Source organism: Clytia hemisphaerica, unplaced genomic scaffold, assembly GCF_902728285.1.
Source record: "Clytia hemisphaerica strain Z4C2 unplaced genomic scaffold, Clytia hemisphaerica genome assembly, whole genome shotgun sequence".
In the NCBI taxonomy this organism is placed as follows: domain Eukaryota; kingdom Metazoa; phylum Cnidaria; class Hydrozoa; order Leptothecata; family Clytiidae; genus Clytia; species Clytia hemisphaerica.
The window spans coordinates 517,570-544,827 of NW_027103768.1; the positions used below are offsets into that span (position 1 = coordinate 517,570).

Genomic DNA, 27,258 nt, shown 5'->3' on the forward strand with positions numbered 1-27,258 from the left:
GTTTATTAAAATTTCGAAAATCTTCCAACCCCCTCCCGTTTATTCGAACCCCCCTGTTTATTTGGAACCTAAGAATACACATACTTAATTCCTCGAAAATTAGGAGAACTTCTTTTTATTCACGTTGGTCAAAACCTCAATACCTTTACTACACTCCTGAAAGTTTTTCCTAAAGCGGGGATAAAAATTTGATTAAAATCTCAGTGGGGATAAAAATTCTATTGTTCAAAGGTTTAAAAATCCAGTGGGGATAGTTTTGGAGTGAAATTTCTAAACAATGAATTTCGAATGGGGATGAAATCAAAGTCAATTTCTTAGTGGGGCTGAAATTCTAGGGTACTTTTCCCGACGGGGACGAAATTTTCCAGTGGCACAGGGGGGTTCATGGTTGGCGGAGGAGCGGAATCGGCGGAATTTCGGTTTGACGGAAATCTGAGGGAAAAATTGGCAGAATTGCGGAATCGGGTACCCTCTGAACCCACCGCACAGGGGTGTTATACTAGCTTATAGTCACGATTCATTCTGAAGAATTCTGCATTCTGGTCATTCTCTTCGAACTTATACAATACCAATATCAGGGAAGGCCATCATATCTAAAGGAACGTTCTCTTGGTATAAGACAGGATCAGCGCGGAATTCCACAGGTCGTAACGGCATCTTTCCAAAATGTTTGGTAAAGATACTTAAACATTCGGAACGCTTAATGAAGTGGCTGCTTTCAGACCATAATGAATCGTTTCGTCGACATTGTGCGCAAGTGAATCGTTTGCGAGGTGTAACCTATGGTGTTCAGAACGAGGGTAAAAGTTTAAGCGAATCTTTGATAAACAGTTAGTTTTTTATTATAAAGTGTCCGAAAAAAAACGAAATAGAATTTACACGTTTTTTTATTTAAGAAACACACTTTTAAGAAATATGCTGAGGCTGAGAATGAGAAAATAACATTTTTTAATTGTTCTTTTAAGAACCTTCAAATCAAAACAAATGTTTTTTTTCTTTGCATGAAAAATAGGCTGATTACATGTTGTTGTTTTTTATAAGCAAGTGTCTGCCCCTACATCAGGCTCGCATTATGCTTAGCATTCTATTGTTCTCAAACAATAGAGCCATTGTTTAGGTACCAAAAACTGAGCCTGCATATGCTTATAAACGTTATGCTTATAAAAGAAAAAACATGTATATCAAAAAGTTTAGAAACATGTAAGAGACATTTAAGGCTCAAAAGGCCGATTTCTTAAGAAACATTGAGGCTGCTTGGTAAAACTAGTTTCTTAAAAAAAAACCTGTATTTACATAAAAATCGTCACAACTTTTACGAATCAAAAGATAAAATTGGGAAAATCTTTTGACTGAAAAAATCAATTATTTTAAACTCCAGCGAGATAACGAGTTTTGAGGACTTTTATTTAAACAAAACCCGTTCCGTTTCACATTTAAGGTTCCTTTCAGGCTCCAAGAAGGTTTTTGAACGGTAAATTTTTGAAGCTGTGTAAACTGAATTACATATATCGATTAATTACTTTTTAAAGAATTTCAGAAACATCACTTCGATAATTCATAACTTTTCATTGAAAATTCGAAAAAATAATTTATTTGTTGTTTTTATTTCATTAAATGGAAGGCTAACAAAATCAGCAGGTGGAAACGGTTTTTTTTTTGAAGAAAACAACAAATAAGACATTTCATCGAGAAATAGTGTAACTTGGAGTTAGGCTCATTCTACTTTGTCCGTTATTAAAAAGGGCCTAGACAAAGATGAATGTATTAATCTTTTCAGTCTTCGTAGCATGGTTATTCGTAAGCGAGGCGCTTGAAGAAAACATGGAGTCAAGTGAAGTCACTGCAATTCTCTCTTTATGTGAAGGGAAAACTGAAAGAAACATTACAACAAAGACAAAAATTGCACGAATGTTTCATCGAACAGCACAGATATCGATTGGAGCGAAGTGTTTGCTGAATTGTAAATATTGGCGAGCAAACCATCTGAGATACAAATTCTTCGACGTTTGCGAGAGCGAACAAAAAACCGTAGACGTTTCTGTGAACTTATTATTGAACCAGGATTTTTATACGAAAAGTAGGGTGACACGAGAAAATGAACATTCGAAAGTTGTCATTGTTATCACTGTTTTGCCAGAGACGTTAAATAGAATATTGATTAGCCTTTTGGCAGGAACCCGTCATAGGGTTATACTGTATGCACAAGATAAAGATTTTATCAAAAATGGTTTCCCGATCGTATCATTAACAACAGTTGGGTTTGAAGCAACGTATTTTGATTACAATTTCTGGGCGATGAAGACACTATTGAATAGATTTGGATGGAATTCGTTTGGCATTATAAACCTGGAGAGCAGCAAAGACGCGTATTATTCTTTGCTATGCGAGAGGCTGACGCAAGAACTAACAGACACAAAGAAGCACTGCTTTTTCAAGGACAAATTGAAAGTCGAAGATCAAAGAAAGAGCGACTTGATCATACAACAGTTACAAAAATCTCGCGCTAATGCCATCGTGTTGTTTGGTACCCCTGAAGACCAAATAACGTTCCTTAAACATTACAGGCGAATGACTTCCCATTTTGTATATAACCGCCTTCATTGGATCTTGCAGTCAACACTCACAGAAACAGTTCATAGAGAGCTGGGTAAAGTTCTGATCATTAAGTCTATTTACAAAGTACACATAGATCTACTTTCTAAAAAATTGCATAAAATCGTAGAGTTGGAAGAATTAGCAAAAAGAGCACAAAACATATCAAACATAGCAAGAATCAAGCAACTACAGGTGCTCTATCTCTTTGAACAAATAAAATTGGGTTTTTTTACTTTTGACTGGAAAAGAAGACATCGGGGCCACAAACATGCATACAGATTGGCAATGTATCCAAATGAAATAACAACCACCACTATCAAGGGTTTTGAACGCGGAGTTTCTAAAATCTTTGAGCGGCAATATAAATCACCCATTTTAGAGAATCCAAAAGAAGACTGCATCTATTCAGCTCATTGCCCGAAAGGTTTGAGATCAACGTATGCTCGAATAAGAAATACCTATTGGAATTTCTCGTTTGGAAAAACATGCAAAAAATGTGAAGTTAATACAATCAAGCCTTTCAGCGGAGTTGGCAAATGTCAACCATGTCGAAAGCTTTTTATTTCAAATCAAAATCATTCAAAATGCATCGATCCATTCAAATCAATAACGATAAAAAATCATTTCACTTTGAGTCTATGGATAGCGTTGGTGCTTTCAGCTCTGGGAGCATTGACTTGCCTAATAATCATTATTATCATCATCAAAAACAGAGCAACGCCCGTCGGAAAGGCTTTGGATGTGAATATCTCTAGTTTCCATCTGTTGACATTGATATCATTGTTTACTTGTCTTCCCGTTATCTTGGTGCAAGAACCAACACAAAAAGTCTGTCAACTTCAACCGTATCTCATTGGCACACTATACACCCTAAACATTTCATCTCTTTTTGTGAGATCGCATAAAATTTTGACCATTTTTCAAAAATCCTTCACAAAGATGACAAGAATGAACCTCTACATTACGTTACTCCAGCAAGCATTCTTAATCATCGCCTTAACCATAATGTGTAACTTGATTCTGTTTGTTGTAAGCACAAAGAAACCAAGTGAAATGATGACAGAAATGATCATACAGAAATTACAACGAAAGTCGTTTTGTCAAAATGACCTGCAGTTCTATATTGAGGCTACTTATAGCATCCTGTGTCACCTTCTTTGTGCGATACCAGCTTACAGAGGGCGTAAATTGCCTTGTGTTTTCAACGAGGCGATGCTGATTCTATACACAAGTTTTATTTGTGTTGTTTCTTTCGGGGTTATGTTTCCCATACATATTTTCCAAAAAGACCCGCTGGATAAAATAGTGGTCATTTGGATTGTACACGTTATAAACACGTTTATCATTTTGATGCTGCTTTATGGACTGAAATGTTATTTGATTGTATGGAAAACACAGAAAAACACAAAACTATATTTTAGGTCTAAAATGCAAGGTAAAATTTTAAGAAATAACTGCAGTTAAAAATAAAATAAGACCTTTGCTGAAATGAGACTCCACTTTGATTCCGACATAAGATTTGGCGTTTTTTATGCTCTTCAAATCATTTAACAAGTAATTTGATCGGTTTTTAATGAAAAAGAATTTAAAAAATTAAAACTCCAAAATATTTCCCTTATTTTAGCAAAGCTAAATTTGAACATTTGTCGAGGCGGTTGATGTAATTCTGGGCCGCCTTCCACACCCCCACTTTTATTTAAATAGAAATAGCGCATACCTTGATGGGTGCTTTATCGGTGAGGTTGGAGATGAGGAAGTTCATTGCAATGTCTTCACAATTCATCTTTTCATTGATATAGTGGATGGTCTTCCGTGGAAGCATGTGGGTGAACCAATGGTTGTACACCTGCCAATAAAAACAATAATATCGTTATTTAGTCTTTCGCAAGAGATCCCTTTAAAATAAACAAATTCATTGATACACTCAAATGTCCAGCATTAAAGGGTTTATTCCAATGAGGGAAAACCGTCCAACCTTGAAAAAATGTCCAGCATCAATTCCAATTCAGAACTTTTAACTTGTAATAAACCTCAAAAGTCCAGGGAAACAGAGTGAAAATCTTTTTGTTGAAAAGATACGATTTTTTACTCCGCAAACCATCAAACATCGATTTCAAACATGAAACGTCACGATGTATGAGGAACAATGTTTGTTGGTTTGCTCCCAGCTTAAGCCATTGTCGCGTTTTGCTTTCCAAATTGAAGGATTACTCAAGTGACGCAATGCAATGGTATCATTCAAACTGACGTCAATTAAAAATATCGTTAGAAGCTTGAAGTTTTGAAGTGGTTGGTGTGTTTCCACCTTTTCTGAAAAAGGTTTTCATGGGAAAGTTTTTTCAAAAAAGATTGGAAGGAAGATGGGAAACTACGAAAGACAGGAAAAATTGTTGGAGAGAAAACATGAAGAGTTGAAACAACAGGTTCATGAAATGCGACAAGAGAGCGCAGCCATCCTCAACAATATCTCACTCACTGAACACAAAATCAAGTTGGAGAAGAATTATCTCAATCTCAAAAGATCAACCAATCAAATCGTCGGTGAAAGGTTTCTGGATTATAAGGTAAGAAAGTGATTTCACCCAATGGATGGATATGAAAAATCAAATTCAAGTAGAAATGGAATTCATTTAGTGAAATTCTCGTCCTTGTAAAAATGAGGAAAAGTTTAACCAAACTGAGGATGTCGGCGCATCAAAGAGCGACTTCCCTCTCCAATTAGATACCAATTCATTGAAAAGTCCTGTTGAGATTGGCGAGTTTTTGTATTCACCCTTTTGGGGAAGGCGTAGAGACTGGAACAACTTGGAACAATCCGCAGTTTTTGACCCATAAAATTGAGGGGGTATCTTAGCGCTCATATACAATCGTACAGGGAGTTATACAAATCAAAAAACTATAACCAACTCCGCCACAATAAAAGCACAGATATATGAACTGATTATTGATTAACTCATTATTGATAACGGCTGAACGGTGAAATTGACGTGTCTATTTCTTTCATTAGTTTTCACGATCCAGCTAAAAAAAACTAAATTTTCTGGATTTATTTTCGCGAATCAGACTTAAAATATTTCGCGTGGGTTTAATTTTGCAAATCAATTGAAATGTCCCTGAAAACACCGATTTTCTCACAAATAGCACATTTACACGGTATTTCAAGCCGAAAATCTGATCTATTACGTGGATTTATTTCGCGCCGAGATAGCAATCTTTTGCGATTTTGCGAGTTTTATTTTCACGAAAAAGGCAAAGATTCGCGAAAATACGAGATTACATCTCACAAGAAAGAATTAATCCGATTGGGGTATAGCGTTTTGCTTTAGTTCGAGAACTCAAGTTGAATTGTTAGCACTAACTTTTCTCAAAGGAAAAGCCGAAAAAGTAATTGAAATATTTGAGTAATGAAAAAATTCGGTCTGTTATACAAGACTTTTAGAATCCGTCGCATATTTCTTGAGTAGATCGGGTTTTGAAACTTTTGTCGAGAGGGGGGGGGCAAGAAATGGTTGATACGATAGAGCATAAAATTCTGCATTTTCATTCTGCAGAGCATAAAAGTATACTACAACAAGTCAGGTACATTAATCATTAAGGATCGTCATCTATCTGAAAAAAATAGCTTTTCTTTGTGTGGTCACTAAAATATTTTGATTTCTGTTCTAGAAAAGTTTCACTGCACGCTTGGAGCACATTAAAGCCAAGATCAATCTTTACGTCATGGACTTGACACAAGAAGAAAACTTCCTAAAGAACAGATTGGACTGGCGGCTCGACAAAAAGAAAGTTCAAGAGATAGTACAATTGGAAGACCTACGCAAGAAATTACAAAATGTTTCTCTCAATTTGAAGGAAGAAATCAGATATATGCAGTCTTTCAGATTGGACAATCAAGACATCGAGTTATGATCGTTTTGTTTATTTAAAACTGTTTTCCAATTCAAATTTTTCAAATATGAAAACTTTTAGAAGAAACTACGTTATTTATATAACAAGATTATTTTAATACTGAAATTCCACGCTCGGTCACCTAACGGGGTAGGTTGATGGGGCCATCTTAATAGCCTTGCTTGATAACCAAAAGTCCAAAAGGCCTATACAAAAACAAGCAACATGCTGAATGGACCTACCTAATGATTAACATCAGATGAAAATAAGAAAAAAGTGACAATAACTGTACAAAAATTCAGAATGGAAAGATAAAGCTTGTGTGTTGAATAATGTAAAATGGTAAAAAGGAATGTCCCCAAATACGAAAATCACTTAAACCATTCAGACCCAAAAAACCTTTTAAGCTGTTTTTGGCCCAAATTTGCCCAAAAAAATTTTCCTTAAAAATCTGGCTCCGTCACATTTTGGGCATTGTCATTTTGCATCATTGTGCAAAAAATCAGAAAAAAATTATGAGTCAACATTGAGAAAAGCTATATTTTCTTACTTGGTTAAAGGGAATTTCCCCAAAATACGAAAATCCGTCTTTTAAGGCGAATAAGAATTTTCCAGGAAAAAACACTTCAGCCATTCTTTAAAGAATCTTGCCCTCCATCTTTGTACAAAAAATCAGAAAAAAGTAATGATAGGATTTTGCACAAAGTCCAAAAAACCCTATTTTTAGGTAGTTTTTGGCCCAAATTTGCCAAAATATATTTTTTTTCGAAAATCGGGCTGCGTCACATTTTAGGCATTGCCATTTTGCATCATTGTGCAAAAAATCAGAAAAAAATAATGAGTCAACATTGAGAAAAGCTATATTTTCTTATTTGGTTAAAGGGAATTTCCCCCAAAATACGAAAATCCGTTTTTTAAGGCGAATAAGAATTTTCCGGGAAAAACCACTTCAGCCATTCTTTAGAGAATCTTGCCCTCCATCTTTGTACAAAAAATCAGAAAAAAGTAATGACAGGATTTTGCACAAAGTCCAAAAAACCCTATTTTTAAGTAGTTTTTGGCCCAAATTTGCCCAAATAAATTTTTTCTCAAAAATCGGGCTCCGTCACGTTCTGGGCATTGCCATTTTGCATCATTGTGCAAAAAATCAGAAAAAACTAATGAGCCAATCCTGAGAAAAGCTGGTAACAGACGGACGGACGGACGGACGGACGAACGAACGGACGGACATGGGTTAATTTATAGAACCTCCACCGGGGCACCCGGAGGTAGGTCCAAAAAACTGATTCGGAAAGGTTTTATTAAGGAGAAAAGAAGAACCATAGTCAAAACTTGATTTACCTGGTGATAAAAGGCAGCACCGGTGAGGACCATGGAAAGTGAATTGCTCCATTCCGATTCATACTTATATTGCAATCGTTTCCCATTGATCAACTCTTTGGGGTTGGTAATGTGAAAGCGAGCTGGAAAGCCAACTAAACGGTCCGGAAATTCTTTCCATGTCTGTAATATATTCAGAGAATAAATTTAATTTGCAAACTGTTTTAGGTTAAAACTTTAATACTTCACAAGTAACACATGGCTAGGCAGCAAGTTTTAGGTGCCGAATTCAGGTGTCCCCTAAGATTTAGGTAACCCTAGCTGGCAAATATTTTAGGTGACTCTAAGCCAATAACACGTCATTTTTTCAAAAATACTGTGTGTTTCATGAAAGATATCTTTTTCAAACAATCAAACAAATACAACAGTCCGTTCAGCTTATTGCTAAATAGAATAAATACCCTAAGAAATACGAGATAAGATAAGTACTGAAGCTTCATGCCAGATTATCCAGGTTTTTTAAAGTAGGGGTGCAAAGGTTTAGGTGATCCCTAACATGGTCAGCCCCTCTTAACCAAAGGCCAAAGGTACCAAGTACCAGTTGCTTCGCGACTTTTTAGCCTCCCCTCTACATGCCAGAGGGGTTCCAGCCATGGAATATCATAAAGTTTCTATAAAAGAACTCGAACAAGAACAAGAACAAGAAGAGAGTATCCAGTTATTATTCGAATTATGGAGTAGGATCGACATTAGTTATGTCAAATTTAGCATATAACATTTGAGAAAACGTACCTGATAGCCGAATTCGATTTCATCGACAGTCAACATGAGGATATCGTCATCTATCGCCATCACTGCTTCCGTTTCCATTTCTTCGAATGGGTAAAATCTTTAAGATGAAAAATAGAAAATGGCTCAAGTAAGCTATGGTGCATAAGGACATCCGCAGCTTTCCTGAAACTTATATTTCTTTGAAACTTACTTAGATCAAAGCAATTAAATCACTACATACAGACCAATATTTAGCAGTGACTGACCTGTTGGTAAGGCGATTTGTTTTGGTACGGACCATGCTCCATGGCTTTCTCAATTTCGGCCAATCATCTGTAAAGTGAAAAACCCATAAGGAATAACTTAAGCAACGATAACAAGACAATAATATAAAGAAAAACTGAAACAAAGAAGCTCAATTCGCGTTTTATTCACTCCCTTCATCGTCATATGGTAAGCAAAAAGCATTTCTGTGAGTATAGAAAGAAGTTAACTTACTTGCAGTTGGATCGATATACGGATTGTTCCACACAACGATAATCTATGGGGAAAAGAATATTTTGTTCAGATCTTTGAAGGTAGGTCTGAATTGGTTCCAAGGAACCCATAACTATAACAACATAAAGAGAAAGTTACGCGTACCTTTTTCAAACTTGGAACTTTCTCCAGTTGCTTCATTAGAGTCATACACATTTCCATCCGGTTGTAGGTTAGGATGACGGCTGTGAAGCCTTCTCCACTGGACGCTGATCGTGATGGAAGGTACATAGAGGTGGATGGACCAGGCTGAAATTGGGTAAGATTAACAAATAAAGTTTTTGACACTTGAGTTAGCTCTTAGATCTTTATATTGATAGTTCAAATTAGAATGGAGTTATGAAATGTTACGATACGAGGTCGCTACTTATGTAAAATAGCGTTTGTTTTTATCCACCCTTATAGGTAAGAGGTCTAAGGTAAATGAGAAAATGATCATTACCTTGACGAGGTTTTGTGAGAAGATACCTGTATCACCATTCCAATCCTGAGAAAGAAATGCAAAAATATTTCAAGGGATTTGCACATTTTAGAGATATATCGTTTGTATGTCCATACTCGATTATGTTTCATATTTCAATTTTATTCTTTCCCCGGATTTTCTCACATCGTAAATAACGAGCAAAATAACTACCTCATAAGATCGTTTTTGAGAGACATACACACGATCATGCAAAACGTCGAGTACTCCATCCATGATTTTACCAATTGAACTGAAGAAGCGCTTCCAAAGGTAAAATGCCTGAAAATGATAATGATATAAGATTTGTAAACGAATATCAGACAAACTATTATCACCACTGGATCATTAAAGTATCTTTTTGCAAAAGACCATGTCACGTTTACTAGGTAGACCTGTAGTTTGACAAAATCAAAGATACAATGATTTATAGCTGTGATACCTTTGCTCTTTTCTCGCGTATTTCGTGTTCGTTGAACCTGTTGAGAATCTGTAGAAGAGATACCAATTGATATTCTCTGATCCTCACTGAAGCACTGAAAGACAAGAAGAATTTGCTCAATGTCAAACAGGTCCCTTATCGAAGTTTGATTTTACTTTCACACCGAAGACCGTAAGAGAAATTTATTGTTGTATTGATTACGTCTGAAGATTAGACTCAAACTCAGTTTAGATGCACATAATAAAGTTGGTCATCACAAACCTGGTCCAATCGATGACATCTTCAAAAGGCATGATATATTCATCCATCGCAATGACTGGTATACAACCCTTGAGTGAGAAAAACAAGAATTCACTTCACAGTATATTTCCTTGTATTGAAGTGAGATTACAGGTTAGGAATTAGCTAACTTGCATCCGCCCTCGTGAGCGATGCAAGTTAATCAGTACAATGTAAGATCCAGACACGATACGTGTTATTGTAAAAGAAAAAGAAAAGGAAGTAAATATACAAACCATCATCATGGCATCGAGAAGTAGTGTTGTTGCGTAGTATGGACCACGGAGAATCAAACAAAACGATCCACCCTGTGAAGAAAAAACGAAAATAAGTATCTGTTTTTGTTTATCAAAGGTTTTCTACGGGAATAAAAGGAGCTTATTTTAGGCAGTGTCTTCATGCTGAGTCAGATAAATTAAAGCTACTTTTTTACGCAACGATATCCTGCAAACAAATGGAAGATCGAAAGTTGTTTCGAGTTGTGACCTCACATTCTATTACTTTTGTAAACAAAAAAATAGCAAAGTTGATTTCGAGGAAATTTACAATCGAATGTTTTGATTATAAGATAGAAAACGTTATATTTATTATAAACATAAAAACAAAATATTAAAAGATATCTTTCATCACAAAATAAAAAGTACACCACTCCGAGTACACTACTTCGGTGTCGGCTTTTTTGACATTACATTTGTAAACAACTTTTTTCTCTAAACAATTTCCGTTCAATGGACACTCAGATTCTCAACCGAGCATCACAACTGACTTAAAAACCATCGAGTACAAAACGAACACAATCCAGACTCAGGAAAATTATACGGTTCAACCCTCCGTTCAGCACCAACGTAAAATAGAATGTAGCGAAAAAGTTTCTGAATATCATGGACAAAAACTTCCCGAAAAACCATCGTCTCCACAAGATCTTCAACCGTAACAAACTGAAAGTTAGCTATAGCTGCCTTCCAAATGTTTCGAGAATTATATCAGAACATAATAAGAAAGTTCAAAATAATGAAAATGAAAAGTTGTGTAACTGCAGGAAAAAAAAATGAGTGTCCATTGAACGGAAATTGTTTAGAGAAAGAAGTTATTTACAAATGTAATGTCAAAAAAGCCGACACCGAGGCAGGCAAACATTGCATTGGTTTAACTGCCAATTCTTTCAAGCAACGTTGGTATAGCCACAAACATACGTTCAGAAACGAAGAAAAAAAAAATCAACCGAACTTTCGAACTATGTTTGGGACCTCCAATTGAAGGATATTTCCCCTAATTTGAAATGGGAAATAATTGACCACGCCCGTCCTTACATTAATGGCTCAAAACAATGTAATTTGTGCCTGACAGAAAAATATTACATTATGACGTCAGAACTTGACTTAATTAATAAACGTCCGGAATTAATATCCATGTAAATAAATTTCTTCTCAAAAACTTTAAAGCACCGGACTAACTATAGCATTTTTCATACATTTTTTACTACCCTTTTTTTGCACCAATTATCTGAACTTTTTAACATTTTTCAGCTTTTTATACGTACTACGATGGCCCCGAGGTTTCTCCACTTCTAAAAAAAGTTCTGAAAGTTTCAAGAAGAGAAGTAAAAATTTAAAGAAGGGAAGTAAATATTTCGAGAAGGGAAGTAAACATTTTAAAAAGGGAAGTAAAATGTCTTTAAGTATCGAAATTGTGATTAAATTTCTACATTGGCGAGCTGCCAAAATGGTTTTAACTCTTTTTAAATTGTTTAAAGCACAAAGACAACGTCTAAAACACATGATCCTACAACAAAGATTATATAAATATAAGTACTCTCCCAAAGTGTTTTTATGATTTATGAAAAGCTTTATAACTTTTGCTTAAGGGATAGCTTTAAACGTTTAATCACACTAATCAACATAATTGCCATTACAAACATCCTCTGGAGTCTGGTAAGGGGTCTCTCTGTAATAACAATAAACTTTCTACGTCAGGGGTTGTAATCAAAACCACGTGGTATTTTTGTCATTTTTTACTTCTCTTCTTCATTTTTCAAAGCTTGAAAGAGAAGTAAAAAAATCAAGAAGAAAAGTAAAATTTTCAGTGAAGTAATACAAAAAAATTACTTCTCTTCTTAAAATTTTTACTTCCCTTCTTCATTTTTTACTTCTCTTCTTGAATTGTCTTTTTCTAGAAGTGGAGAAACCTCGGGGCCATCGTAAATACATATTTTTATTGCACCAATTATCTTAATTTTTTAAAACATTTTTCAGTTTTTTTAAATGAAGAGAATTTCTAAATAGGTTCATTTTATCTTGTACATTTGAAAAGTGCAGTAGCACGAAACTCGGAGTAGTGTACTTTTTATTTTGTGATGAAAGATACCTTTTAATATTTTACTTGGCTCTGGTTTCATTGAGCACTCTGCAACATCAATCACAAACAATACGTAAACATAAAAACATTCGAAAGAATATCAGTAAAAGTCCCTTTGTTTGAGGAATGTTTTTTTATTCAATGTATTTTCATTTTTTCAAAACTTTTTTCTTATCGCACTTGTTTTTACTACATCAGCATCATCAGACCTTTCAATCAAAACAAAACCTTCAAACCACAAGTAAACCAGGTACCTCGTGCAACATTTCAATCTTCAGACAAAGGGAGACGACGCAAAGGAAAGATATGGACGCGAAAAAATGAAATTTAAGAATAATTTTAAAACGACACCGACCTTAAGCACAGTAGGATATTTGAAAGGAAGACCATCTTTACAAAGTTGTTCAAAGTGATTGGGTATTTCTGGTGCATCATTCAAACATTTTCTCAACATGAAAACACCAGCATCTGAACTTTCCAAATGTCTTAACGTTTTTCGATGTTCGACGTCTACTGATATTTGACTGATGATTATTTTCCAAGAACGAGTTTGTCTGAAAAGTTGAAAGTAGAATACTTGAAAATCTGGCCTGGAAAAGCAGACTTATAATAGAAACCGACTAAAAAAGAAAGTATTTTATATTGATATATCCGAAATTCATTTTTATTGACAGCTTGTTTACAGATTCTTGGATGAAAAGTATCTGGCAAACCAACCAACCTGTATTTTATTTGATGTTTGTGTGGGTCACGAGTAGTGAGGGAATTGAACAACGGGATACTGATGTCGAATCCCTGTCGATAATTGGAAGAAATGAAGTTGGCTCCAACGATGATTGCATTACCAACGTTGACATTGGTATGTTTAATGGAAGATAAGGGAAGCTTTGGTAACATGCTGAAGATGAGATGATTGCTTCCATTACTCCATCTGGTGAAAAATTAATGGGATCAAAAATGAGAATAATCCGTCTGTCTATGATTGATGCTAGTTTTGAAAAAAGGTTAGAATGTAACTTGTAATCATGATTATACTCTTAGCATATGTATTTTTTAAACAAAAGAAAGGATAGGTCTTACCCCTCGACTGAATTCAATGCAAAAGCAGCAAGCTCGAGATTGAGATAATTTTCAGCGAGTAAATCCAAAGCAGGGACAAATACACAAGCTTCTGTTCGATTGGTTGTACTATATTTACTGCTTCGTAAAGCCTTCAACATTTCTTTGTATTCATAAGAATGGTCACTAAAAATTTTACCATTATTGATCATAAAGTCAGTGTTTGGGTGAACGAAGATTTTCAGTCGCCCATGGACCTGGGGCTCACATTGATGAATATTAAAACAACTATCAAATCGACATTCCATCCTAGTTGGTTTTGGAATTGAATTTTTATTGTTTATATTGACGATCTGCTTTCTTTGGTATGTTTCCATCAATCGAAAGTTGAACCTGGATTGTGTGAACATAAATAATGAGAGTATGGTCACTAAGACGACCGCCAACGCCAAAAAGTACCGGCAAACGAATCTCATTGTCAACATGATGGCTGCTCCTGTTCCCCCAGGTAAATTGTCCTTATGACATTTTTATGTTGTTCTTTTTTCTTCTTTCATTTTTTTTTCCTAAAAAATAACATAAATAGACATACAGATGCTTGCATTAGTTTAAGGTGGTAGTCTACCGCCAGATTTCAAAAGTCAAAAAATCACATTTTTTGCAATAACTCAAGAACTTCTTTACATTTCGTAATGAAATTTTCAGGAAATGTATATCAACTATTAACATTTCTAAAAATAAAAAAAAATTCTAAAAATAACCAAAGACGGGGGTAAAATCAGCCAGGGGGTAAAATACTTTATTTTGCTTGTGTCAGGTTTTCTGAATAGTCGGCTTGACCTATGAAGTTAGTTTTTTTTTCAAATGACTAATATTTAGAAAAGGTCTGGAATGAGTGAAAAAAAAAATTAAAATTTTTTTCCAGGGGGTAAGAAACTGAAAAAAACGCTTTTTTGAGATTAAAAATCAGAAAACCAATTTTAAAACTTTTTAATCCATTCATTCAATGCACAATCATGTAAGGAAACTTCTCTGAAAATTTCAAGTCTGTAGCTACTCTCAATCCTAAGATATTTCTGACAAGGTGTTTGCGAACCCCCGGAAACGCGTTTTTGAGAAAATCAAAGAAAAAGACAAAAATGGGTATCATTTTAAGCAGGAAAGCTCTTTTCAAAAAATTTCTTCACTGAATACTCATCAAACCAGTCAGGTTTCATAAGTTAAAGTAAAACATTTCACAAAAATTGATAAATTATCCAAAAATCAACAAAAACATGTTGCGCTAAAGTTACGTAAATATAGCAAACTTTGCGGTAATCTTGCGATAACATCAAATTTGGGTGAAAACAGCCACATAAGTGTGACAAAATGTTCATTGAAATTCCAGCATGACTCTCTGTAGACATGGAAACTTTTCTAGTGCATATTTTTATTCACATAGACTTGAATTGACAATGAGCTGGCTTGATCGAAGGCGGCGCCTTCGCTTCGGTTACCGCCTAGGCGGTTATGAATGGCTGGTGTCAGATGAGAATGTGTGTCTCCAGAAGTTAGGTCCAGTTCATTATAATGCACATTTCTATCTCTGTTACATCATGTTGTGCTTGGAAATATCTCAGTTACATTTAAATCCACTACAAAACATTATGTGAGCCACCAAAAGCACACTGTCTATGCTCAAAACAAAATGCCGACAACTTAAATGTTTTTCGCAGAAATCCAGCAACACAACCAATGTAGAGCAACTTTATAGATTCTGTAGAGTCCATTCTTCATTTAAATAAATCATTTCAATCAAAGAGATTAAGTTTTGATCTAAAACTTGCCAAGATATCTGCAGAATCATGCTTACAGCTTGCTTTTCAGCTGGTTTTGATGTGTTACACTACTGCAGCTACCATCTTTAATTTTAAGGATTACGTAATGCCACGGAAAATAATATTTTGACGCCCGAAAAGGGCGTAAAAAGAGCTTTCTTTTGGCGTATCACATTGCTATGTTTCGGCCGAGATTGAAGAAATAAGTCCTTAGCAACGGGATTTTTTCTGTTGCTAGGGCGATTTTTCAAGCACCCAACAGGATAAAAATGCTCACTGCGGCCTGAATGATAAAGATATAGCTCTGAAATTTTCAGGAGATGTTCAGAAAGACCTAAGGATCTCAAAACACCCAAAAACCAGAATTCGACAATTTTTTCGATGATTTTTTATTTTTGGGTAGACTACCACCTTAAGATCAAATAAGTGTGTATGAATTTCTATATTTCGGCTTCAAAAATGATTAAAATTTACAATCTGTATAAATGTATAAAATGTATAAAAATTTCTAATAATTCAAATTTCTGTTTTGAAAAAAAATATTTCCCATGACTATGAAAAAAATATAAAATTTGAAAGATATTCTCTAAAATGGTGCATTTGTTTTTGTGCGTTTAAATAAAATGACGTATGCGATTAAAAAGAGATGACTTTTTCGCGTGCGCCTAACAATATGTTCCCCATTGTTTATAATTCACTTATCGATCATTCGTTGTGCTTGACACCTGGTAGAATGCAAAGCATTTCAAACAACAAGTTTGCAGCGTGAATAGACGTCATTCCTCCTACATCGTAAGGTGGCGATACCTAAAAACGGACGAGAAAATAATTTAGTGATGTTATCTCCACTTCCTGATCTTTGGCAGCTGTTACAAATAGCTTCTACTATCCATATTATTTGTCACTATAGAGAAGAATTGGGGATGATAGGGACAGCATACCTCAACACAATCAGCACCAACAATATTCAATCCTTTGCACCCTCTGATGATTTCTATGGCTTGAACTGATGTTAATCCTCCTATCTCTGGTGTACCTATAAAAAATATATTAAAAAGGTTAAAATTCTGCGGATATTCATATCGATTTTCTTCCCTACCCAATAATTTTGATAATGATAAGTGTCATGCTTTGCACATGTAAAAGGCTGTAGGATACTTCTTCATATCTACCATAGAGTAATATATAATAACATATCAATATCAATAACATATAACATATAAATATAAACATATAAATAAACATATAAATAACATGTTTTAGTAAAGGAGCTGCTGTGAATAGTTATGAAAGTGAAAATGGAAACAGGCAGTAAAATGAAATAAGGAATAATTATTCATTGCAAGAATTGTGTTCGGGTATATATGAAATTCAATGGTTATAGATACTTCAGAAAATGCTAATAGACTACTTGGCCCTAAGAAATACCTGTCCCAGGAGCATACGCAGGATCGAGTGAATCTATATCAAAAGACAGATAAACTGGTCGATCTCCAATCATTTCACGAACTTCCTCCATCAATGGAGTCATTGATTTCCACCAACAATCTTTCGCTGGAACTACTCGAAATCCCTAAACAACATTTTAACATTACTTTCTATTCTATGGTATAAGTAAGACTTTAGCAACTAACTTTATTGAAAGTGTTATAATTAATACTGGTCTTCATTCACGAAGAAATGTTCTTTTGATAACAGAAGAAGAATGAAAAATAGAATATAAAACCTACAAGGTTACGTGGAACATCATAGTCATCACCATATCCAGAACCACGGAGACCAATTTGAACAGTGCGGTTGCAATCTAACAAACCCTCCTGAACAGCATTACCGAAAGGATTTCCATGCCATATTTTGCTACCATAAAATGGTCCATATAAATCAGTATGTGCATCGATGTGAACCAGACATACTTTACCATATTTCTCCTGTAGTATATAGAGAGAAGAGGTACAATTTTCTGAACACCCTATCTCATTACAGGTTATTTCTTTTTTAGCAATCCTTTTCGAATTTGTATGAAGTCTGTATGTTTGATTTTCGTGCACTTACATGTATGGCTTGGAGAATGGGGTAAGTCAAAGTGTGATCTCCTCCCATGGTAAGTGGAATACACCCATTTTTTATGAGTTCATCATACTGAACTTTTATCTGTCCACAAGCTTCTTCTAAATTATACTGATTGAAGGAGACATCTCCAACATCTCCAACTTGAAAGCTTTCAAATGGGCGAGCACCTAAAAAAAAAAAAGCAGTATCAATGAAGATTTATATTATTTTGGAATATTGTTGGATAGCTAGCAATATGTTAGCAATCATTTTTTTAAAAGATTTCTAAATACAGTATCATAATTATAAATATGCACACTTTACCTGTATCGTTGTTTATTGAGCGTACCATTACTGATTCAGTTCGAATAGCTCTTGGGCCAAATCTTGTGCCAGTTCTGTTGCTGGCACCAACATCCAAAGGAATACCAACAAAACAAACATCAAGATCTTGAAAAATAAAAAAAGAGTTATATGTTGAGAATGTATCATAGTAGTTTGAAGGGAAATTTTACATGGTTGTAATAGCACTCAAAAAGAAAAACAAATTCATTTATTATACTTATTTTCAGGATATATATAAAAACCTTTCTACCTTCAGTATTCTTGTGGATCGGAAGTCTATACATGGATGCAATCCCTCCAGCTCTCAGCATTTCTTTTGAAGTTGTTGGTTGATTGAAAGCTTGAGACCTGAGAGTGGTACTGATTCCTCTTTTAAAAATGTTTTGCAAGAATGCCATGCTCAGTTTTTTTTTCTAAAATTTTTCAAAACTTATGAATCTAAAATCAATTATAAATTGTATATGGAGATGCTTCTCAAATGTCTATTCTTTAACAAAGTCCATTCCTGAAAACCACGACCTAGGCTTTCCTATTGAGTCTTTCTTAAAAGTCTAGTATAGCTATATATCTCTGATCCCGTCAACAGCTTTAATATGGAAATTTTGTAAATTGATCTATTTAAAACGCTTTCCAAGTCCCTTAACACAACCATCCCACATCTTCCCTATTTTTTATGACGGCATTAGCTTCAACAACAGTGGGTGTGGGCATACCTAGTTTTCTGTGCCACTTTGAAGTGAATTTTCTCGAGTTCTATCAACTGTTATTAAAGAATCTGAAAGAATCGATCATTTTGCATTGGAAAAAGAAAGGATAAAATTAAATTATGAGGAGTCATTTGTTGAGGTTAGCTGGAACATTTCTGATTGAAGCTTTCAATTTATCAAGGGTCTGGGAATGCGAATTTTAGTGTTGCTGCGAGATCTGTTGTTTCATGTAACCCCACAAAAAGAAATCACATACAGTGAGATTGGGTGATCTTGGGGGCCACTCAACATCTCCTCGATTGTTGACCACCTTTGGAAACTGGCCACAAATGAAACAAAGAAACTTTGATTGTTAATAAATTAATAAAAGAAGTGCTTTCTTTATGATGATTTACTACCCTTGTTTTTCACCTTTCTTAACTTTTTTGAAAAGTAATGTTTTAGCAATGAAAGGAATTAATTCCTTAAAAGTTCAAGAAAATTCACCTTAAAGAAGGGTTTTTTCTGGGACACCCAGTATGAATTAAAGAAAGTAATTATTTTGCCCTCAATTAGTATTTGGGAAATCTAGACAATACCGTAGATTTCTCTATCATCGACATGCCACCTGTAGTTTCATCATACCTAGCTGTATGCTGGCATTAGATGAAAGTGCTTTACTTTATTTAATTGGACAAAATAAAACCAAAATAAAACAATTGATATTGGATAGCAATTAATGAAAATATGGCACTTTCACGAGTGTTTGCGGTTGAACAAAATAAAACAATCTAAACATTTCCGCGGCGACACCCTTTTTAGAGTTAGGAATGAAGGTTGAAGGTAAGGTATGAAGGTTGGAATCGCTAATGGAAACTTTTTTCTTTGCTTAGTGATCGTAGAGGAAAAAATATTTTGTCTATCAGTGACTCCCACCTTCCTATTAATCGCATAATTGCACTTGAGTCCCCCGGGGGGACTGATTTTTTCAGATCTAAATTGATGATCTTATTTGTGAAAAAATTGGAAAAAAATAAAATGAAAACTCACTTAGTCGATGGGTACTATTACTTTAGAATAACCTCTTTGTATAGTTCTTTTAAAGAACGGGCAATAATTGAGTATGGAATATAAGATATAATAGTGTATCTTTCGTTCTTTAGAATAACCCCTTTGTATAATGCCTTTAAAGAACGGCCAATAATTGAGTATGGAATATAAGATATAATAGTGTATCTTCCGTTCTTTAGAATAACTCCTTTGTATAATGCTTTTAAAGAACAGGCAGTAATTGGGAATGTACTTTAAATCATAACAGTGTATCTTCCGTTCTTTAGAATAACCCCTTTGTATAATGCTTTTAAAGAACGGACAATAATTGGGTATGCACTATCAGATATAATAGTGTATCTTCCGTTCTTTAGAATAACCCCTTTGTACCTTAAGGGGATTAATTTTCGCGGTAACTTATTTTCGCGAGACAATTTTTTCGCGAAATAATTTAATTTTCGCGGGACTTATTTTCGCGAAGACGGGAATTCTAAATTTTCGCGGGGATAAAATTTCGCGAATCAGCCCCTTTTTGACCGAATTTCTTTCATTTTCCTAGGGTTTCAGGCAAAAATCATGATTTTAAATTTTTCGCGAGGATTATATTTTGCGAAATTCGCGAATCGAAAGGTTTTTAAAATTTTTGCGAGGATTAATTTTCGCGAATTTCGAAAAAACTCGCGAAATTCGCGAAATATAATCCCCGCGAAAATTAATCCCCTTAAGGTATAATGCTTTTAAAGAACGGACAATAATTGGGTATGCACTATCAGATATAATAGTGTATCTTCCGTTCTTTAGAATAACCCCTTTGTATAATGCTTTTAAAGAACAGGAAATAATTGGGAATGGACTTTAAATTATAACAGTGTATCTTCCGTTCTTTAGAATAACCCCTTTCTATAATGCTTTTAAAGAACGGGCAATAATTGGTAATGGGCTTTAAATTATAATAGTGTATCTTTGGTATGGACTTTTTAAATAAACTAACAAAAGGAAAATTATTGTTCAGTTACTATATCTATTGTTACAGTTCAGTCCCACCAATTACTATATATGGTGAAGATCAGAGATCTGACCTCAAGGAGAGAAAGTGTTGAAAATACTAAATAAAATAAAGATGAAACATATAAAGGCACTAATATTTTTATAATTATACGTTTTTTGGTTTTTTTTGAATTTTTCTAAATATATAAGTCAAACCAATCAAACATTCTGTCAAGAAATGAAAATTTTATGCAAAAAAGAACCAAAAACCAATAGACATAAAGTTTAAAAAGCCAAGTAGAAAAACACAAACACCAAAAACCACTCAAAAACCCAACCAATGCAATCTGCCCCGACAAATACTTAAAAGTCTTATAATTAGTGCGTATTATTTATAATTAGCCCCGTTCTTCCCTGTTTTCAAAGTTCAAGCAGCCAATCCTTCTTTTAAAGAGAGTAAACTAACAAAAGGAAAGTTATTGTTCAGTTACTATATATATACTTGCAGTTTAGTCCCGCCAAATACTATATACACTTGCAGTTCAGTCCCGCCAAATACTATATTATATACTTGCAGTTCAGTCCTGCCATTTTTCTTCTTTCTTAACAAAAATTCTTCAAAATTTCGTTGGGATTGAATTACAATCCCGTGTCGGAACTCAACTACAATTATGCCCTATTAATCGAATCTCTTTTAAAGGGTGTTGAAATTATAGGAGGGATATCAACATTAGACCAACTTATGGAATATTAAATTTTGATATATAATTCATTTCAGCTTTCATAAAAATTTCAAGTGGAAGTTTGCTAGGTTTTGTATAAGAAGAGAGACATTGTCTGGAACTGGGCACGAATGTCCGTAATAAGAAAAGTTTGAGAGCTTAATGTTTTTGTTTATATTTTTTTAACAGCAAATACCATCAACAGCTCTAACTTGTGGAACTATCTGACAAAACATGGGACAGCAGTTTGGCCACCATTTCATCACACCTCCAAGGTCATTTAATTAACATAACCGCAAACCATCGATAGCAAATGATGTGATGTGACGCTACTCTCACCAGGTAGGTTTTCACACCGCAAAAGGAACAAATCTTTGCGACGAGAAACGTGTAAATACGTTTGTGCACATTTGCGCAAGCATCCAAACACAGATATTAAAAAAGTCTGTTCTTCCGCAGATAAGGCAAAGGGAACCCACTTTCGTTTTCTCTGACCAATCAGAACGCGCGAAAGCCACTTCTTTTTGTGCTTTGGTTTTAGGTCATTTTTTTGGTTTTTCTTAAAGATATATCATAATAATTGGTTATCGAAGTAACCAATTGGAAGTTGTCAAAGTACTCAAACGGTTATCAGTTACATCAAAATGCCCCGGAAATGTCAATATGAAAATTGCGTAATCAGAGAACGTATGTCTCGCTCATTATAAAAAGGCCGAGACAAACTTTCAATAATTGGATTGTAACATCGAGTTAAGTCTCTTTTGTTAAGTCACCAGGGGGTAAATAAAACAGACCTTGATACATTTATCGTTCGTTTCAACTTGACGATTCGTTTAAAACTCAGCCTCCTAAATATTTGGGGTAGGTAAAATATGTACAAAGAAATTCATACTTTTCTAACCCGGCAAATCTTTAAAAAAGAAGTGAACAATAAAATATAATTACCCTTTCCAAATAAACCTCTTCATTGGCGAGCGTAGTCTACTCTGACGTAATTGTAAAATTTATGTGATATGAGTTTGACATAGTAATGTAATGTTCTTTGGGGAATTATGAAGTTCTCTGGAATTTCGATTGCATTTATTCAGGTTGATTTTTTATGACTTCTAATGGTACTTTTTCTAACGAGTTTGATTACTCTGTTCTCACACTTATGTCTTTTTTTTTCGCGTCCTTTTCCGTGATAACTTTTATTTATATTTTTAAAGACAGGTAAGAAGGCATATCAGTCAGGACCTCTTTGGTCTTTTTTAACATTAGTTCGGATATAATAAAAACATACCTGATCAACACAACCAAACCTTCTGTCTTGCGTTTACTCCTTCCATCCCAACAACTTTCGTTTTTGCTTATGTAGGTTTTAAAATCCACAAGTAATGAACCTCTTATAGCTTTATCTGAATAAATCTGGTTGAAAACCTTCTGTCAGGTTTCATTCCGTACGTTTTTTATCCACGTGGTGAACCGGTTTCCCCTATTTCCCGATAATTAAAAATTGGAACTTTCCCGTGGGCGCGATTGGGCGTATCGCCATCGCGAAATATTTTTCGTGAGAATTTACTGTATTCTAACGCTAATATATAATCTAGATAGGAAACAAATATTAAATTTGATCTTTTTTTGTTTGTATTTCTAAATTTCAAGATAAAAAGAACTATCTACGAATTATTTTCTTTAACGGGCGTTGAATCGCCATTGACATATTTAATGATGTCATAATCAATGCCGTGCATATTTTGTCAACATCCTTTTCATTGGATAAATACCACTAAAATATACAAGATAAGTAAACATAAGTTTATCGCCCGCGAGCACAGCTTAGCTAAGCGCACCTCTCTTATTCATTATCTAAGAATTGAAGCGGACAAAGATTACCGCGCGGCTGATAGCGGACGAAGGTTTTTTTGAAGATATTTTCAGTTATAATCCAAGGTAGAACAAACTAAACATAGAAAGGGGGTATTTTTTAGTGCTCTATATGATGATCGGTATTTTTTTTGAATTCTATGTTTAGATTTTTCTACCCAGCCCCGTTACTATGTACGCGCGCCCTGTTGCTAAGACCTTTGCTTGTAATCGAAAGCGAAACCAAGAATATTTAGCGCACACTGCCGTTTGCGTAATATCGATAAAGTGAAATGAGGTCCTGACTGGGCATATTGATGTGTAACTGTCTGGTTTAATTGGAAACATTGGAAAAGCCGTCCAGAATTAGGCAAGTGTACGCTAGATCTTACTATTTTTGCCTTTGGTAAAGTTACAAAATATATCTTTCAGTGAGGCTGGACCTTCGATTTTTTAGGATTACGATTTTACCAGTTTTTTAGCGATTTTTGCCTCGCTAACCCAAATCTCGCAACCTCTTTACCTTAAGGAAGATCAAAATTAGAGTTTTTCAGCGTTCCGAAAAAAACGCATACAGTAGCAGAAATTTTTTCATCTTCACATGATCTATTCTCAACACAACAAAATACATCTTTTGGTCTTTGGGTTTGTTTGTTTCTGACATTTTTCCTTCAAAGAATATCGATCACTTTCCTTTTCCCATTGAGCGCGCGAGAAAAAAATGATTAGCTCACGTTTTCGCGCGGGCAAATAAAGATGAGGCGGCAATCTTGTATTGAGGGTGTAACTTTAGTTTCCGCCCTATTTTTCGCCCACGATAGAATGGTCCAAACACGGGGGTATTCCAAATGAGAAACTATGTCGTTCTGTAAGTGTTTATTTTCTGAGAGATACAAATAGTATATTGAATATTATAAACTTATTTATTTAAGTATTTTTGAGCGCAAATTTGAATATATGGTTGAACAAAAAACAAATGATAACAGTTAGGGTGCGCACTCGTCGGGATTTTTTGCGTGGAAAAAGTCGAAAATCAAAATTAGAACATTCCATCCATCATTACTTATCCTTAACAACTCCAAACTTGTTCATTCTTTCTTTTTAAATACTCAGAATTTATCAGAGAAAACAAAGAAAAAAACCCCATCCCATTACCTACCTTCAATAAAAAGATATACCATTTATTAGACATCAAGGTGAAAAAATGGCGACTCGGAATTCGTGGCACCACCGTCTACCTTGACCACCATTTTTCAAATGGCTATCGCTAATGAGCTGGATTAGTTATAGACTCGCGGTTTTTTTTATAAAACGCGGGAAAGATAGTGCTTTAGTTTGTCACGTGGTAGCCTTTTCGATAATCTACGGGCCGTCTTTAAATCGAGAAAAAAGAAGAAATTTCGATTTTTCGGCACTTTTCTGAAATTTTTATCAGGGCTACCATATATGGTTGGAAAGCTAAGGGTTTCAGCTTTTCATTGGTAAAATTTGTTTTTAGCTATCATTTCCAGCTCATTAGCGATAGGCTAAAGTTTAACAGTCATCGGGCCGATTTTCAGACCGCGCCAGCAAAACTCCTCACGCCCCGCCACACGGAAGACTAGATTTCATCTGCCATTTTTGGCGCGATTTTGGTGCTTCCGAAAATTATTTCTTGCTGGCGTGGTGTAAGGAGGCGATTCTTTGAAAAGGTGTTTTTTTGTGGTTTGAAAATGGAATAACTTTGGAACTACTTAACCAATTTTAACAAATGACCCCTCATTTTTCTCACAAAGGTAAGGACTTTCAAATAAAATTAGTTTGGTTTTCAAAATTTGAGGGGAAAATTTTGGCCTGACCACCCTATAACAGTTCTGTTTATTCCTCAAACCCCCAAGAAAAGTTTTTTTGCCGACTTAGCTAATTTACAAATCTCGGAAAAGAACTCCCATAGGAATTCCGATACCTAACCCGATTGGTTAATTTCGGAACGGCTTCAAGAAAGTCATAATGGCGGATAATTTTAAAAGTTTCTGAGGAAATGTGTGTAGTATCAATCAATGTTGATGGCTTGTTGATTCTTTAAAGAAAAAAGATAACAGGTATAGCTTTTTCTAATCCTGGAATATCGAGGTTCCAGCTACACTGTCTTTTGCCATTAGGAATACAAAAAATCTTTCACAAAAAGGCAAGCATATTTTTACCAAATTTGTTTGCAACTGCTATGCTAAGCTAATATCTTTTTAAAGTCAAAATTATACTTTTAGCTTAGAACTTTGGCTAGATAAAAATGATTTTGATCAGAAAGAAAATAATAAAACCTTACCAATTTTGAAGAAAGAATGAATAAAGCATAAGCAGAAAGTCTGAAAGTGAAAGGAAAGTTTTGTCGCAATCACATGAACTCACTAGTGGTGCAATAAACAATGTTAAAAGACCTGATATCGGTGCCTCTGTGAAACACGAAGAACGAAAGTGAACTGAAGGGCAAAGAGCCGCAAAGATGTAGATAAACATTTCATCCGCCACAAAGTGACGAAGTGTCATTGAGTAACCGAGCATAAATCAAATTTTTTTAGAAAATGTATAAAAATACCTTTTCAATGGTACCAAAACCGTTGTCTAACTATCAAGCTACAAGCTTTAATGCTAATTTAAAATTTGTAGAAATATGTTCAATCGGGCCAGAAACTTAATGATAAAAAATTAACAGAAGCATTTTTTATTTTTGTTAAAAATTTATTACAAGACGTTTCATTTTAACTGAGGATGATGCTCGGAGAGCATCGAAACGTCTTGTAATAAATTTTTAACAAAAATAAAAAATGCTTCTGTTAATTTTTATCATTAATTTAAAATTCTAGAAAATTGAAAAATTTTCATATTTTTCAAAAATGTTGCGTGTTGGAAAGGTTAAGAAATCGTTTAAAATGAGCTTGTCTTGCTTTTACAAATTCCGTAAAACAAAGGAAGGCCATTTTGGTCACACACAATAGTCACGGTATCAGCGTTTTCCTTGGAAAGCTGGAAAGGGTGGAAAAACTAGATATGAATGAAAGGTCAGTGCACAAAAGCAAAAAAAAAAGGCTTTTAACTTTTCATCGACCCATGCGAAATATTAAGGAGCTTAACAAAAGATTAACCTTCTCTAAAAATTGATAATTTGTAAAACTAATGTTCTTTCATTATTCTCTTGTTTTATTGTCCACTTTTCATTATTCCCTTGATTTGATTGTCATCTACCTCTGTCTGCACTCTCATTCAAAAGTAAAACTATCTAAGAAATGAACCAAATTGACAGATCTACCTCTATATCTCGAGCTCTAATATAGAAAGCGGACTTGTTCGAGATATAAAGGGTTTGAGTAATGTAACATTCATTCAAGGACACACGAGCCTGTGAGCTTATGGGTGGAGTTGCAAAAAAGCGTTACAGTATAGGTGAATGATGACAAAATCTAATGCGTTTGTTTATTCTCTTGTCCCGTCTTTTTTTCGGAAGAACGATTCAAAACCGCACAGATGGAAAAACTCTTGGCACAAATCCTTTCATGGAAAAACTGAGAAATTTAATTTGAGCACAGCAAGAAAGAAATATCATACTATAAAACAACATATAATTTGTACCATTTTTAAGTCCATTAAAAGAAAATCAGATACATAAATGTCGTGCACACTGCAATTCCTCTACCATGGTGTTAAGTTGGAAGTATTGATTGATAAATCTAGCGTGCTCACTCAAAAGACCGAGGAAATTTCGCAGTAAAGATCTGGGGTGCTTTTAGAGGTGTTACTTTTTGTGTGAAATCATAAATCAAGGCTCCTGGGGTGATGGAATTTAACATTCAAATTAAGAAGGTTCGCGGTATGGTCAATATTTGATGAAAAACCTGACACGAATAAAGCGAGCTTTTATTTTCATTTCGAGTTATATACGGTTAAAAAAGGTTTAAAAATAGACAAAAAGGAAACGGTCTAGCTGTGTTTGAATCTGTCAAAAAAGATTGGAGGGATATGGGCCAGGTTTTCATCTCAGATGTGCAAAAAAAATATATAAAGCCTTTTGTTCTGA

The 27,258-nt window shown here is 34.6% G+C and overlaps 3 protein-coding genes across 3 annotated transcripts; 1 reads left to right on the plus strand and 2 right to left on the minus strand.

Moving 5' to 3' along the window:
• Positions 1 to 516: 516 nt before the first annotated feature.
• Positions 517 to 14,269, minus strand: LOC136805720 (exostosin-2-like). Its single transcript, XM_067062266.1, has 15 exons — positions 13,728 to 14,269; positions 13,369 to 13,578; positions 13,003 to 13,201; positions 10,529 to 10,600; positions 10,275 to 10,342; positions 10,014 to 10,107; positions 9,746 to 9,853; positions 9,554 to 9,598; positions 9,217 to 9,360; positions 9,073 to 9,115; positions 8,841 to 8,907; positions 8,596 to 8,692; positions 7,825 to 7,986; positions 4,313 to 4,441; positions 517 to 780 (listed from the first exon to the last, which is right to left on the minus strand). Exons 1-15 carry the CDS (start codon positions 14,189 to 14,191, stop codon positions 559 to 561), a joined length of 2,124 nt encoding a protein of 707 aa, XP_066918367.1. The 5' UTR covers positions 14,192 to 14,269; the 3' UTR covers positions 517 to 558.
• Positions 4,868 to 6,579, plus strand: LOC136805747 (spindle assembly abnormal protein 7-like). Its single transcript, XM_067062293.1, has 2 exons — positions 4,868 to 5,159; positions 6,262 to 6,579. Exons 1-2 carry the CDS (start codon positions 4,956 to 4,958, stop codon positions 6,502 to 6,504), a joined length of 447 nt encoding a protein of 148 aa, XP_066918394.1. The 5' UTR covers positions 4,868 to 4,955; the 3' UTR covers positions 6,505 to 6,579.
• A 1,681-nt stretch (positions 14,270 to 15,950) lies between the features above and the next one.
• LOC136805737 (agmatinase, mitochondrial-like) lies at positions 15,951 to 18,378 on the minus strand. The gene is made up of 7 exons (XM_067062283.1): positions 18,168 to 18,378; positions 17,897 to 18,022; positions 17,576 to 17,760; positions 17,254 to 17,451; positions 16,952 to 17,096; positions 16,465 to 16,559; positions 15,951 to 16,330 (listed from the first exon to the last, which is right to left on the minus strand). Exons 1-7 carry the CDS (start codon positions 18,313 to 18,315, stop codon positions 16,229 to 16,231), a joined length of 999 nt encoding a protein of 332 aa, XP_066918384.1. The 5' UTR covers positions 18,316 to 18,378; the 3' UTR covers positions 15,951 to 16,228.
• Between the last annotated feature and the right edge of the window lie 8,880 nt (positions 18,379 to 27,258).